This window comes from Lissotriton helveticus, chromosome 9 (genome assembly GCF_964261635.1).
Source record: "Lissotriton helveticus chromosome 9, aLisHel1.1, whole genome shotgun sequence".
In the NCBI taxonomy this organism is placed as follows: domain Eukaryota; kingdom Metazoa; phylum Chordata; class Amphibia; order Caudata; family Salamandridae; genus Lissotriton; species Lissotriton helveticus.
In genome coordinates, this window is record NC_136070.1 from 1,063,536,980 (window position 1) to 1,063,553,180 (window position 16,201).

At 40.6% G+C, this 16,201-nt stretch overlaps 1 protein-coding gene across 3 annotated transcripts in view; it reads left to right on the forward strand.

Moving 5' to 3' along the window:
* The window catches only part of PPARG (peroxisome proliferator activated receptor gamma), a 220,864-nt gene that overhangs the window by 76,382 nt on the left and 128,281 nt on the right, over positions 1-16,201 (forward strand). The window contains exon 2 of one of the 3 annotated variants that reach the window (XM_078661416.1): positions 7,729-7,844. The exons of the other annotated variants lie outside the window; for them this stretch is intronic. Coding sequence (XP_078517542.1) covers positions 7,820-7,844 — 25 coding nt within the window. The 5' untranslated portion in view covers positions 7,729-7,819. The remainder of the gene's footprint in view (positions 1-7,728; positions 7,845-16,201) is intronic. 3 annotated transcript variants of the gene reach the window in all.

Genomic DNA, 16,201 nt, shown 5'->3' on the forward strand with positions numbered 1-16,201 from the left:
TCAGGTAACTGCTTCAATGATACTGTTATGGATGGGTGCCATTTTTTCTTGCATGAGGGAACCACCATTTCAGCTTCCTGAAAACATTTTAATCTTGCACACTCCCTTCGTGGGAAACAAATCATCAGGACCTCCACAAATGACAAGCAAATGTCTTCCCAATCATTCTATACAGTTGGCAGCTGTAACCATATTCAACAATGCAAACATTGAAGTTATGTTCAGTCTCCACTAATATATGTTTGCCAATATGTTATGGGCAGTCTGGTCTCTCTAAAGTGGATAGGTATCCACAGCGTGATCCTTTATCAGAAGTGGGGTGAGGGATTTTGAAGGTTATTTGGACCCCCCCCCCCTTGATAACTTTCATCAGCCAGGACTCACGTGACAAAGCACAATAACAACATCCCTTTACAGAGTGTCTCACTGCCATTCTGTTTTTTCACTAAAAACACACTACTGTTTTCAGGATGATGATTCTCTTGGCCAGTGGTTGGCGTCCCCCCTGAGGTCAATTCAACACACCCCCTCGCCCCCCCCAGCTGGAAGAGCTCTGTTTTAGGAAGAACCCATTACTCTTCTTCACTTTGCATGTGCCTTGGATTACTGTTAAGCTATATATGCTTATCGGCTTTTCTATATCGAACACAGTGGGTCCATACCCACAAGTAGAGAAATGAAAGAAGTAAACAGCAAGGAAATAGCAAAGCAAAAAAGACTGAGTGTGAGTCGATCTTTCTCCAGAAATGCTTCATGAATAATCTATGCAACAAAGCAATGTCCCTTTATTGACTTATTGCATGTAGTTGCACGCTTGTAACCTTCAAAGATCAGGATTACAGGGCTCTGGTAGTATGATGTTTTCTAGGTTTAGTAATCTGATAGAAGTAATGTGCTTCCACTGATGAGATAATGTCCTGTCTATCATCTGAAATCTGAGTGCTCATCCTCAACACTCGGTGGACATGACCGTCTCTACTTTCAAACACAGCAAGCCTTTCTGGTCTCTTGATGGACTTCTGCATTCCTGGGTTCAATGCAAATGATTGCCTCCACTAGCGTCCAACAATTGTTTTAATTCCTCAACATTGCGCTTTCGGTGAACTCGTTTTCAACTCACTCTAAGAGAACGACCATTTTTTTCAAGCACGCTCTGGTTATGCTTTAACCTGGCATGACCTTTTGGAAAATATGTTTTTCTTTTTTTCAGAGCCTCGTCACAAAATATAGATGTTTAATTAATAGATTTATTTGTGTAACGTTCTGAAATCTTATTCCCATGCAATAAATAGCATTGCAAGAGTAGTGAACCTCAAAATGTGTTCTTTTTTATTTCCCCTTAACGCATGTAACTAAAGTAAAACAGATGTTCCCTTCTTATATTGAATTTCTGTTCTTTATGATATTTCCAATAAACAACACAAAATATTTTATTCTGCCAATTTATAATATTTGCAAGGATCATTGTATACCAATTAATGCAGAGAGAAGTTTTAATTCATGGGCAAAGTGAGCAATTGCCTAGGGTCCCCACCTTCCAAGGGGCCCCTGAGAAAGTAAACTTTCTATGAAACTACTACACACTCTATCTATTTCTATATCTCAACCTCTCTGCTCTCTGCCTACCTCTACTTCTCAGTATGTCTTTCTTTGCCCAGTGGCATCTTAAGGATTTTTTGGGGCCCTGAAAAGACATATTTCAACTGTTTCGGTGTAAACCCTGTTTTTGAAAGTTTATTTAGCATCATGAGGGATTCAAGTAGCAGACAATTGGTAAGGGGCCCCGAAATATGTCTTCCTCAGGGCCCCAAAAATCCTTAAAACGACACCGTTAGTGTATGGGCAGCGCTAACTGCAAAATTAACTCATCATTATGTATTTATTCATAATCAACCTGTTTCCTTCGGCACTGAACATAAGTACTGTCTTTCTGAATTTGGGATTCCTCCAGGTCTCACTGAAAAACCCCTTTTAGAGTATAATCTGCTAGGAGTCGCTGCTTCTGGGGCAGTTTGAGATAATTTATGGTTACATTTGTGGAACCACAAGGGTGCAGAAAGCAGCTCTTTGCTAGATAGGTGTAGTGCAGAGAGTGGCTGTATAACTTAATTTTGTTGCTGCCTGTAATTATTCTTTTGGGATGGTTCCTTTATTATTGCCCTATATTCAACACATGAATTATCAAAGATTTTATCTGAGTTATCCAACAAAAGAGAGAATCCTTAAATTCCACTGGACAAAATGGTTGCCGAAAGAGTATATCAAAACCTGGAAGAACTACATTTTTTTGAGTGGTGACAGTTAACTGCTAAATGTTCAACTCCATTTTGATAATAAAAACGTATTTGATTTAAATAAAAATATTAAAAAGAGAGGATCCCAAACTGAATTGAATATGAAAGTGCTCCTACTGTGAATACTTTGCCACAGTGTAACATAGATAACATCAGATTTTTGGGTTACCTATGAACACACATGGACAGTGTGAAGGGAGTGCATTCATTAAAGAACCACAGAAAAACGTTTTGAACAATAAAGCATCGGTGTTCACATCTTTTTACAAACATCAGTCTTTCGTAGCCTGAAAAATCAAATACAATATAGCATTTCAACTTGTGTCATGTCACTTTCACTGCAGTTGTAGTTGAAGGAACGTCACAGGGAGTGATATTACACAACCTTTGATCCATATAATAGGCCATTATAAGCATTCTTAAAATGGATCAGGAACATAAACATACATCTTGTTAATTAAACCATCATTAATAACAGCCTTCTTTATCTAATAATATCACCCTGCCCGTCTGTCTATGCTTGAGGCATAGTTAATGTATTCATACTTTAAAACGATCCAGCGGAAGTAGCAGTAATTGTCTCAAAGGGAGTGGTCCAACCTCAAAGTACTGCATCTCTCTGAATCCTAAGGTTATTGGCCAAGGTCAGCGAACCCCAGAAGGATGATGAGCTCAATTTTCTATAAGGAGGGAATATATGTTTGCGAAGCAACACGTGCAATGATTTGCTGGTTTGATTTTTGCATTGTAGATACTGTTCTGCAGGTAACCGTTCACATCACATGCATTTTCTGAATTATATAATTACATTTTCTGAAACAGATTATCCAGGGTACTGACATCTTCAGAAATATTTGCAATTGTCTTCACATTCCCACACACAGCTTTTCAGGAATATTTTTGGTGGGGCTGCTGCTTTTCCAATTACAGGCCCGCTCCCGCCCCTCCACTATACAGCCTGCCACAGACACACTGTGTAATACTGTGCAAAGGCCTGTGTTGGCTAGAGTGTTTGTTGCAGCACGGTATGTTTCTGTAAAAGACATTTAGTGGCCAAAGCAAAAGACAAGGATATGATAATGCACTGATAGACAAAACACTTGCTTGTCTACTGCTGAAGCATTTTCAGATAAGTGATGCACAGATGTGTGTATATTTTGAGGGGAGTTAATATCGACTTCAGCATAAAGATTATGCTTCAAGTCTATATGCAGTTTACTATTTCAGAAGGTGCCACCAGTTTTTTCCTCTCACTAGTTTGCAAAAATCAAAATTATTTTTGTGGATGTACTTATCTTTTAACTTGAAAAGTATTCAGACTGACTCTATGTGAAGGAACAAACTATCTTGCTCTCAAAGTTTGTTTCTATATGAGATGATATACTCATAATATGTCACACTGAGACCCTGATTATGAGTCACAAGCGATTTTGCTTTTCTGTGCAGTAAAATCAGGCCTGTGGCATGCAAGTATGAGTAAAACCCCATGGAATGAGGGATTCCAGTGCGGGATGATTTTCTGCCCATAAAAACACACTGTCCCCTTTTCTAAGCAGCTTTAGCACATGCTCCAAGAGTTGGTATAAGTATGCCAGGGCTAGAGCATGAGGTGGGTGGTGAGGGAGGGTGAATGGGGAGTAAGGGAGGGAAGGGGACGTTGTATTTGAGTTTACAGCATTGCATGTTTAGCCATTATATAACAAAAAAAATGGTATGTGACTTGAATGCTGCTGCAGTCAAAGTTAGCAGTTGTTTTTTTCTCTACATAAACCTGGTAAATCTGGGTGTGGAAAAACTCAACCACTAGTTCACGTGTAATCAGGCCTTGAGTGTTGTTTGCAGCAGAATCAACACAGTTCGTCCCATAAACCCATCATCTAGGCAATATCATGCACATAGTGTCAATATAGACAAAAACATCCACTTTAGCAGCACTTTGTCTTGATGACACCATATTGGATGAAGGTTGTTTAGCACTGATAACCAAGGACACACTATCCACAATACAATCCAACTGTTATTCTCTTCATAGTGATATATACACCTATGTCACCAGCTAATCACCATCTGCCAGAAACAAAATGTCATATTTATGTCAAACAAAAATGACTATAGGTCTGAGTGAGTCCATTTGTATAGATTTCTTAAGTACGTCGATCAAAATATCTATCCAGGTATATACCCAGTGTGCTTCTAAATGCAGAGTTATGTACACCAACTATCCAAGTCTTAGTAATGGAAAGATCAATACTGTTATGGGTTATGTTTTTATGAATGTCCCACATATACCTTTTCAACTTTGGAATTTATTAAATAATTTCCCTCTCTCACCTGAACTAGTTTAAAGCCGAGGGTCCATTACGCTAAAAGATTGCTACAACTTAGTGGGTTTAGTACTATGCCATATTCCAATTCACCTGGTGGCAAATACATTTAATAAAGAGTATTTCGATTTGTGGGTGCAAAACATAATGCAAACAGTAGTTCTAATTAAAACATTTAAAATACATTTGCTGTAATCAATTTCTGCCAAGTTGTGTACAGACATTATTCTGCATATTGACATAAGAAAAATATTCACAATGTTATGTTTATATCAGTATCGTCTGGTAAAAGCAGAATATCGAAGGATCATAATATTGTAACCAGAATATCTAGGGACAAAGAAGTTTTATAGAGGCAAGTGAACAGAGGGAGGTATTCATTTACTATTCTTAACTCTACAGCTACATAACTTGAAGATATATATATATATCAACAAGTAAGGTATAAAAAATTCCTAAAAGTCTTTCTTTAAATATTTGTCTCTCGACATTCTGGGTATGGTCATAATCTGTCTTCGATATTTCCGATCCACACCACTACTCTCTACTCGTTAGAACTGTTTGTTGCAAGAGTATTGAACAAAGGAAATGTAAATATGTTGGAAGGCACCAAATGTTGACATATAATCCATTTTCAGATACTTTCAAATACCTTTCGCGTTATTATCTGTCCATCTGTTTGTTTATTGAGGCATGTTTTTTAACAAATTCTTTTTATTGCATACAATATAAGAGTAGCATTGTGACGGTTTAGGACCAATGTTGACATTGTGCGGGCTTATTGAGGCATGTTTAATGCCATTTCTTTAAATGTTGTTTTTAAAAACAAGAATACAATAAATATTTAGGGACAAATGGGAGACTAGAACACTGCTGTAACGTTTGGAACATTTGGGCTAATGTATGACTAGCATTTCTACATGAATTACATCTACTGTACCAGCATTATAAATCTGATTAACAAAATGAATGCTATGTGAATACGTTGAAGTAAACAGCGATATGGGATCTGTACAAAGAACACAGTATGTTTCTTTTTGTATATATCGACGTATTTTGCATCTATTATAAATAAACATAATAAAATAAGTTATTTTCAATAATTGGTTCCGAACTTGTAAAACACTGGCATAGGCAAATATAATGGTGATTAGCACAAGTTCAGCAGCCAAACACTTTTATTTTCATTCCCATCTGAAATTCTTCTCATTTGAGTCTACTTTCCTATCTGTGTTCTTTATTGTATTTTATATTCAAAAAATGTACAACACTCAAATATTTATTTTTTTATAAATTCCTAAACAGATAGATGTAGTAATGTACTGTAATGTAGCTTTTTGAAACAGAGCCAACTTTTGTACTAAATGTAATGTATTTGGGCTCACAATGCCATAAGTATCTTTGTGATGCCGCCCAGGCTTGGAGCAATAAGGACCCAATAAAAAGTAGTGAACTTAATAATTTGTCTAGCTCAGGCAATGCAAGGATATAGTCAGAATGCTTCGGATCGGGTTTGTTGCCACGAAGGGAGGACAGTTGTTATTCAGTAATCACTACAACGTCTTTGGACAGGTTGGATGCTTTTAAGAATGTACTTGTTCACGAAGGAGGTGGAAACAATGCTTATTTTCTTCAGAGAGGAGTGCGGAAGTACTGCAAAAACAATTACTGACAATTATAAGTTAAATTGATTCTCAAATGTGTATTCCTGTATTGAAAAATAATGTTGGCCCTGATTATAAGTACGGTGGGGAAACATCCTTTACAACGCAACTTTTACCACGCAGTGCCTTTACGACGCAACTTTTACAATGCAAACCATTACAACGCATTGCGCTGGGGGCGCTCTAGGATAGGGAATAAGTTTAATTTACAGTCCAACACCTTCCTTAGTGTCCACGGGGACTGGAGTTGGAATAGTAAATCAAACTATTCACTATCCAGCACCCCAAAGCACTATGCGTTGTAAAGGTATGCGATGTAAAAACCGTGCTGTAAAGGCATGCGATGTAAAAGTATGCGTTGTAACGTCATACATCCGTACGGTGTTAAATTCCAAATCCTGTCCAACCAAAAGTTTACAAGTTGTGCCATATTTACCACACACTGGCAGTTTGCTCCAGATAGATTGTAGCAGGTCAAACTTTCCCAAATATATCAAGGGAAAGGGCCTGGAAAAAAGCAACACGTTTGGAACTCAGTGTGTTGATGCAGCATTGTGTCTTATTTCCTGTTTGAAAACACCAAGGCCTAGTCACGATGTCTGTCAGAGTTGCCTCCAACCGACATCGCTGCAGATGAGGAACCGACCGACCCGAGGTCAGGGGTATCTGACACCGCAATTAGGATGCTACTACACATGGTGCGGTCGAAATCTTCAATTTTTCAATGGGAGCTTGTGTGAGGGCTGAAACCGCCCATAGCACAAGCTCCCATTGACAAAATTGAAGTTTTTAAACATTCCTGCGCCGTGTAGCAGGCACCCCCCCCCCCCCCCAGGGACACATTGGAGGGCCAGGGGTACGGGGGCCCTGCCAGGGGCCGCTAAAGACACTTTCCGACAGCAGTTCCTCGTTGGAAATGCCAATATGGAACTGCTGTTGGAAACTGCCATCATAATCCTGATGGCGGAAATGCGTCCTTACGGGATTGTGAGGCCTTTCTTACTGGCCAACGTGCTTCTTGAGCCCATCGGAGCCCAGTCGGATTCCCTGGCCGGTTTAAACTCCTACTGCCTTCATTATAATACGGCAGTCGGAGTTTAAACCTACATTGACGGTTGGAAAGCCCCCGACCAGCGGTCGGAGGTTTCCCGACTGACATTGTAATTAGGCCCATAATAGGGGGCACTTACCACACCATGTAAGTACCTCACCAAAGGGTGATGGTATTAACAAGAGGTGATAAACTTGTAACCAGGGCTTTAGGCTGCTGCACAGGAAATGAACAAAATGTAATGACTGTCAAATCCATCTCAATAACTCACACCGGGCTTTGTCTTCCTGTGTAAGGCAGTGGCCTTGTGCCACTGCATCTTCACTGAACACCTTGGTGCATTGCTCTATTATTATGTAGGGTTTGAAAGGCATTTTTTCCATTTAGTAATACAGATCACCCTACAGACTTGAAGAAAATCTTGCTCCAATATTGCTCCACCATTGGCTTTAGACCTCACTTCCCAGATGCTCCCCCCGTAGCTGAATGGACAATGACCAAAGTGCTCACGGTTTGTAATAAATATTCTCTGCTCTCCATCTCACTCACATGATGATTTTTGTTAGCACCTGTAGACAAGTATTAATTTTGTACAGTTTGTGTATCCTACTCCGCAAATCTATTCCTGGTAGAAATTCAGTAAATCAATTACACAAATTGTGCCAGCTTTCTCCAGTTGTTGGCAAATGGTTTTTGAGACATTTCCTGAACTTTTCTAGAGAAAATTCCAGATGAACCTTGGAACTAGTTATTGGTATGTATTCTTACTTGTTGGTTTCAATTGGAATTTTTTTATTTAATCATAACAATTCCCCTTGTTTTTTGCCTAGCTGGATGTACTTAGTCTAATGTCCAAAAATGCATACTCCATAACTGTGTCAAGAAGAAACCATTTATAACTGAGCACCAAAATTTACTCTGTGGCTGTGTCGACGTTTTTGGGCGAAGTACTTAAGAAATCAATGCATACAAACACCTTTTGCTATGTTTGTTAGAAACAAATATGACATTTAACAGATGGTGTTTCTAAAATAAGACTCTCTGTTACTTCCTAAAGAACTATTGGTGCTTTTTAAGAGCGAGACTTCCTAACAAAGTGTACGACTTACTCTTAGGCGTTCGTTACATTGCAGAGATTTTCACCCATTATTTCCCCCACACACCTCCAACCACAAATTACCAATACCTGCGGCATCCAGGGCTCACCATTGCCCAGAGTGTCTCCAGGAAGAAACCAAAATAAGTTACTCTGTCTGCCCTCTTTCATACAGTGCTCTTATTCTCATCTCCTACGCCATCTTGCCTAAATCAATCTTAGCTGAGGTCCTGCCACGGTGCCTAACCCGAGGTGACGAAACTGGAGTGGAATGATGGTGGGATGGGAGAATGAGGAGAACCTCTGTAAATTGTAGAAAATTACAAAAAAATCCACATTCTACACAAAAAGATGCTCTTGTAGAAGTTATAAAAGATGACAACGCATTGTAGGGCAAAGTGTCACAACAAAAGCATATTATTTTAATGACAAACTGTAGATGAATCTGTTGCCTTCAAGAGCTATGAATGTGTAAGTTTTCTTCTTAACACATCCAATTGTATTCCTTTAATCACGCACTATTAGGGTAACAATACACTGGCCTTAAAGTAGATACCCTTGCGTCAGACACAGCAGAATGCCTGGCTTGGATTTGTTTGCACCCTTTTGTCTTCCAATTAACTGTTTTGTGATGCAAGCCAGCACGCTTTTGGTCCCTCCCAAACACTAGGTAAAGTGATTTAAAACAAGCAATGGCATAGCCATTAGGTCTCGCTTTTGGGACCTTATAAGTGTTTAGCCATGTAGTATATTACCCTGGATGCTACGCTATAAGGGATTGAAGAGCTATACATTATTAAATCTTTGTCATCACAAAGCTGAGAGTGATTCGACCAATTAAAGTCAGTACAGGCTCTTCCTTTACATGTGCAGATTACCCTAAATATTTGCAGATATACTCGTTGCGCACATTTGTATTTCTTTCAGGCTGCGATGTAGCAAAACCCAGGGTTTTCAAAAACGGAAGTGAAAATGGTAACTGTTTACGTAAATTATTTGCTTACTCTGCTGTGTTCTGCAAAACCCGATGAAAATGCAACTGTGGTTGTGTTTTATACTGTTTTGTGACGAACGTAATGGGAAATCAGTGTAGGGTATACAAGGTAAGAGCGGGAGAAACATTAACTAGATATCTAGCTGTCACGAGACTCACCTCGTTGTTTCCTTCCACATATATCATCTACCTGTATGCCACATTAGGAGCATGAATTGTGAGCATAGGAGACAGTATGTGAAGCTCCTTAAGGCTCAAGCAACCAACCTCTTTTTGATAAAATACCTACATATTTTCTGACTGTTAGCAACAAGGTAATCAAGTAGTCCTTCATCATGAGAACATCTCAAACACACATCACTCTCCCCACTGTAATAAAAAAGCCCAATACCCATTGATGCACTGGATTCCTCAGTACACTTTACAAACATCAACACATGGTTTGTTCGCACTAGAAATAACAACCACCTGTCACTAGATTGTCAGAACCTGCAGCAACGTCAGGCTAGGATGAAGTACACTACAAAACTGACATTAATAAATGCAATAACAGCTCCCCTCGCCACCCTCACCATTTCCCGCGGACTGTGTTAGTCGCCCGGGCCCTAGCCCGCTTCACCTTTAACATGTCACTTCTGTTGGAAATCAGAGATCATGATAATTGGACATGTCCATCAAAGCCTCAACTTGCATCTCTCCTCATGCATGAGGTTTATTTCTAAACATCTGATAGTGATGCAAACATATCCCCAGTATTGAAACCAATTTCCCAGGACACAGTCCCTCTCACCTGTCCATAAGCCTCCCACTTGCTCCTCCTTGCTGCCTCCCAATGCCCTTCTGATGGGGCGGGGGTCCTGGGGATGTGCATTGAGGCTTCATATTCCCGGCGTTTGCATCCTATCACTGGCAGCTACTCTGAGATAGTTAGTGAAGGAAGGGGAAAAAGGTTTACTGGCACAGCTAGGAAAATAGCGGGTAAAACCCCAGAGGTTGCACTGCGACAAGAACCACTGAAATGGACAGCGACATTGTCACAGAAGAGAAAGTGGTACAGAAAGAGAGTGCTATGCAAACTGGGGGAGAGGCGACACTGGGGCACCTTTGCCATAAGTAGAAGCCAGGCTCTCAGAGCCTGATGGTAGTTGTAGTCATTCCTGGAGGACAGCTCCACCAATTCGTGAGCAGCGTTGTGGGTGTGTCACGCTTTGAATGCTGGGAAGACTGGTCCGTGATGAATGGTTATGCTACGAATTCCTATTTTTTAGTCCTCGCACAACGGCTGATGTTAGCTGTAAACAGACCACACTGGGACCTGTTACCCTGCATATGTATTCTGTATTTCTAGTTGTGGTTCTTCCTTCGATGTTATACATCTCTCAGCTAAAAGCTAAAATGCCAGATTTTGAAAAACAAATACAGAGTGAGAACGGGCATAGAAGTAGGACTACATGTAGACAATTAATTTAAGGTTTTACGTGTGCTTAACTATAATCAGAGCTTCATATTGGATGATAAAAGTAGAGGCAGGAACAGGGGATCTCTAAATGTAATTAAGGTTGTGGCTTAAATACGTGAATGCATGCTTAATCTTTCAGTGCCTAAAAAGCTCTGAGTAATGCGAAATGACACATTTTCATCAGTCCACAGGCTAAACAAACTGCATTAAGAAAACTGCAGTACTCTGCAGCATCTCCCATTAGGTGAACGTGTTGCAGAGAGATGCAAAAAAAATGTTACTGGCTAGGACCCACCAGTCACTCAAAACACAAGCGCTGGTGTTCAGGCCAGACAAAGACTTTTGCATGAAGTGCAGAGCTATCAGAGAAAAGTCTGTGTCTGCTGAAGCAGCTGCCGCCGTGCGCGCCGCTGCTCACTCCCGCGGCAATACTCCATGGGAGTTAACTTGTGACAAATGTGGGGCATGAACCAACCATTAGCCATTTGGAGGCTACGATTTTTGAATGACACAATTAAAAGCTAACCCAAAGAGGTGGGAGGAGTCAAACCCCACAGAGTCCATACAACAGGTCATCCTGCAGCGCAAGCGCTGTAAGCTCAACCTAAAAATGTTGAGGGAAGCAAGAATAAACAGATTAGGAATCAGGTGGTGACCAAGGTCATTAGTGCCCTGCAGAAACAGAGATTACATTTTCTTTGGAGCCAGGTCGGAAGGAGATTGCTACATGGCCTGAATATAGACAGGTCTATTCACCTCATCGTAGGGTTGCCACATTTTCTAGAATAAATTACTAGCCAGCCATTCAAGTTACTACAAAGGTCTGGATCTGATTCCTAATTAGAACTTGATATGAAATCGACCGTTTTCATCTTTAACACGTCCTTTCTGTCTTTCTTTACTTTAATTAGAAATAAGGGGTCATTAAGGCAGCAGTAGAACCCATTTTAAAGTGTTTTCTTCTAACATTTACTATTTAAAGTATATACTGACAAGGGGAAGAATGCAGGTTTTATGTGATTTTTCTAATTTTTGCACACAAGGCTATTAAAATATCAATCTGGCCGAAATAAAACAGGCCAGGTGACAACCCTAACCTCCCTGAATGTCTGCATCCAAGACATTGGCCCTAATTGCCCATGCCAAAAGCTGCCCCTGACAGCATCAGTCACTGGGTCAGCACAGTGGCTTGTAATACTGCTGATTGTGGGATTGTGACACTGACTGGTGAGAATGGAGAATGGTAATACTCCATCCTCCAGTCCGAAAAAGGTCGGGTGCTCCTGTTACCAGTCCCATCAGAATTACCATAACACTCAGAAAGAGGGTTCTACGGCCTGTGACTTGACCTCAGAAAGTCTGCTCCCACTTATAAATGCTGCCATTAGCCACATTTCATGCAGTCCCTGGTCAATAGTGTGGTTTTAGACTACATCCCCACACAAGAGCCCCTGTCTTTGGGAAATATACAATAAAATGAAGCACTTGCTGATGTTTACGACATGCGCAAGGCACATAAACAGGAAGTGGTGTAACAGCTATAAAGGAAGCTTAATCAATGTCATTTGCCTGTGGGAGTCAGTGCAGCCGAAAGCGGCCGAGGCCATGGCCAGGACGCTCCTGCGTTTAGCAGACAGCTTTATCCTCCCGGAATACGCACTGCTTTGGCTCAGATCCTGGAGAAGACACTCAAAATGTGCTTCCTGTCGCTGGGAGGGAGTTCTGCTCTGCACCATCCTGCTTCCCATTACAGAAAACAGGCACACTTCTCTGTACAGAACTGATGATGATATGGCATGGCGCCATTTTCTAATTTATTATATAGTCACAACTTTTATGCATAGCAGTCCGCGTGCATCTTTTTGTTACTGGGTAAATGAAAAAAATAATTGGTGATGAAACAAACTTGCCATTTTTAACAGAAGACATATAAACACTTATTATTAAATGATGAAATTGTGTAGTACCAGTGCCTTCACAAGCTTTGGTGGGGCCCTGGGCATAACATTTTGGTGGGGCCACGAAGATAAAATGTTGAGTGGACTTGTTAGGATTCAATTCTGAGATTTATAGGCTGCACACAGATACATGCTGCAACAAATACCAGTTGAACGCACGAAGGAATGTTGTGCTTAGAAACATGTGTAATTATCTTCTTCTTTAAATTTTTGCATCTTGAAAGTGGCCAGTGGCAATTGTCTAGCACGTTACAAATAAACAACGGAAGATATTTACAAGGAAATGACGGAATGTGGTGCTGTGGCAAATTTTGCAGTGCCACGGTCCACCATTTCCAAAACGCAGTGATGCACCGTATTTACAACACTACGGTGCATCCCTGTGTTTTCCCTAGAGCTGGCGCTAAAAAAAGCTGCCTAGCTCCAAACCAGATACCCTTGTGCCATAGTGGAAGGATGCCTTTGTTGCAGGCAATGATTGTTTAGTTGCAGGAAGGTGTCCCTTCGTGCACATAAACAATCAATAATGGCATTTTGATCTTTCTATGTGTGATTTAGAATGCAGCACACAAGGAAAAAGCAAAAACAAAGATAAATAAAATTATTTCTCCTGTTTGCGCCATTCTAACACCTGCTATTGCATTGTGTTAGTTTTTGGTGCTGCCTCCGATGTACACCGCCTTGTAAATCTGGGGCAACATAAAAAAGCAATGGGTGTTGCAGTGGAATGCCCACAGCAACACCCATTGCGCGGCCCTTTCACGCAGAGACCTGCGTGAAAGGGTACCATAGTAACAAAATGGTATAAGGCCATACAAAGTGGCTTAACGTCACTTTGTAAATATGATGCAGGGCAATGCGCTATCGAAATGTAAAAAGAAGTGACGTTCTAGGAGCAATCCCCTTCTACATATGCCCCAATGTGTGGTGCAGTGGCATTGACCTGTTCCTCCCGTAAAAGCTCTGCCTCCTACCTGTCCTGTCTTTACCAATTACACACCCACTTAATTTGTGCCAGTGTCTGTGGAGTGCTAACACTGAAATATATTTTGCAACACAAAACGATTGGCTTAGTTAATATTTATTGAAGTGGAGGATGAAAACTCATATTCTAGTAGAGCTCATAACCAAGTGTGCACAAACTGTACTGCTCATGACATCCTCCATTACCTTACAAATAAGACTGTCCTGTGTCCTGCAAAGAACCTCTATTCTAGTGGCTGATATGACAAAGTCATGTTTAGACCTTGTTATCTTCATTTTAGTATGAACTATTGAGGCTGATTACGAATCTGGCAGTCTTTAACCACCAGACTTGCGTTGCGCAGTGGTGGTTGGTGGTCCTGCACCCGCCGTATTCTGATGTGGCCATTTGGACTATCGACCACTGCGCTGGCTGCTCCAGGGAAACGCTGTTCAATATTCAAGGCGGGACTGCTGCAGTTCGCCAATCATATTTCAAGTTTCCCCACCGACAGCCTTTTTATGGCGGGGAGCCCACCAGGAAAAGGCTGGCACGTGTGGTTAGGGTATTTCAGGTGTGAACTAACTGCAGATTTTAATGGTATTTTAAAAGACCCTCCGGTCTCTCTTCAGTAAATGCTGATTAGGCATTTTTCAACAGAATAGTCACAGTTATGCGAAAATTATGCAAAATTAGGTAAATGCTATAAATGTAGTTCGCCAGTAACCTGTGTGAAATTTTCACATGAGGGCATATCTCATATTAAAAATAATAATGTAACAAATCTAGGGGTGTAGCTTGGGCAGTAAAATTAAGCGGGTGTAAGCTTCAGATTTCCCAGCAATCACGCTGGCATAAAATGTTGAAAATACATTATATGAGAAGTAGGACACAAGGGGTGCTTAAGAGGCAGTGGAAAGACAAAGGAATGCAAATTGCTAGGGTTACTTAAAACACAGTCATTTGCAAACTACCAAGTTTAAAGCAGAGAAGGGAGAGACCGAGAGAGAGTTTTTGTCAGCGTGAGCATGTAAAAATCCAGGGAGAAATCTGACAGACACCTCCCCATACCCGACTGAAAGCACCTGTACCCAACTATTTACTAAAGAATACATTTTTAGGGTGGTGGGTATAACACCCCAAACATGCCCCCTGGAGCTACGCCCCTGAACATTTCACCAAGACTAGTTGAATCAGAAAATGTCTCTTGGTCAAACGTTTTAAGCTCAAACTAGTTTCCCGCATAAAAATAATGATGCAGAAATATATAAAGCAAGGTTTTGAAATGTTTATGAGTTTGCTGATCCAAGATTGTACAATTGCACAAATTAACAAATAAAAGCCTAGCGTTGTTGAGATATAGAGGTAAAAAAGTAGCAGATGAGGGGAGTAAAGGGAAAAGCAGCACATGAAGGGCAGAGGGAAGACATACAAGAAGAAGAGAACACCACAGAGCACTCGAGTGAGAGAGAGCAACATAGAGTGGAAGAGAAGACCACAAGCAAAACAGCAAGAAAACATATAAACTCTCACAGAGTGCCTAAGCAGAATGGCAAAAAGTAGTTCCCTAAATGTGAAGAGTGTAAGGGCACAAGTAAAGAGAGTTATGCTCCTGGCTAGGAACAAATGCAAGATGGACTAGGCAAGTCATTGAATAAGAAGCTAGCCAATGAGAGCGACAATAAAACAAACCAATAGTAATTCAAAGGACGGGCTTCAAGCCTACTGCAAGACATTAGTAGGGTAGCAATCGTTTTTGGGAACGAGATAGCTTGTCTGGTAGTCTCGACCTAAAAAGGATTTCACTAATGTGACAAAAGCCGTGTGAGTACTAGATTAAGATAATTTGATTTTTGGCTACGTCTCATCAATGATGACGTCAGATCTAAACAGATGTAATAAGCATAGCTTTTCTCGTCTACGTATAGTTTGAGCAGGTAATTCAAAACTGCACAGTTTTTAATTGTATAAAAAATAAATTAATGTTCGATTTGGCTTCCTTTCAAAGTGATTATACAGAACACCAAATCTGAAGCCATATGATTCCTTACTCTGCAGTCAGAACAGTGAAAAATGAGTTCAGTTTTTTACTGCTCAAACATCAGAGCAGAGAAAAGACGTTTTTAACTTGGTGCTTGGAACGCCAACGATCTAATGCCTCCCCTTGGTGTCCAGAAACCCAAAGGATTAGCACATCATGGTTGCCTCTCTCCTTGACCTCTCTTGAGTCTCCTCAAACCACAAGGAGTTGGAGATGGGGGGGATTTTTCAGTCTGCCAACCACTGTCTCCATTGCCTGCCATAGACTTGTGCAGATCTACAGCAGAAAGGGCATTGGCAGGAAAACATATCACTAATGTGAGGAATCAGGACTGAGGTTACACTTTAAGATAATGT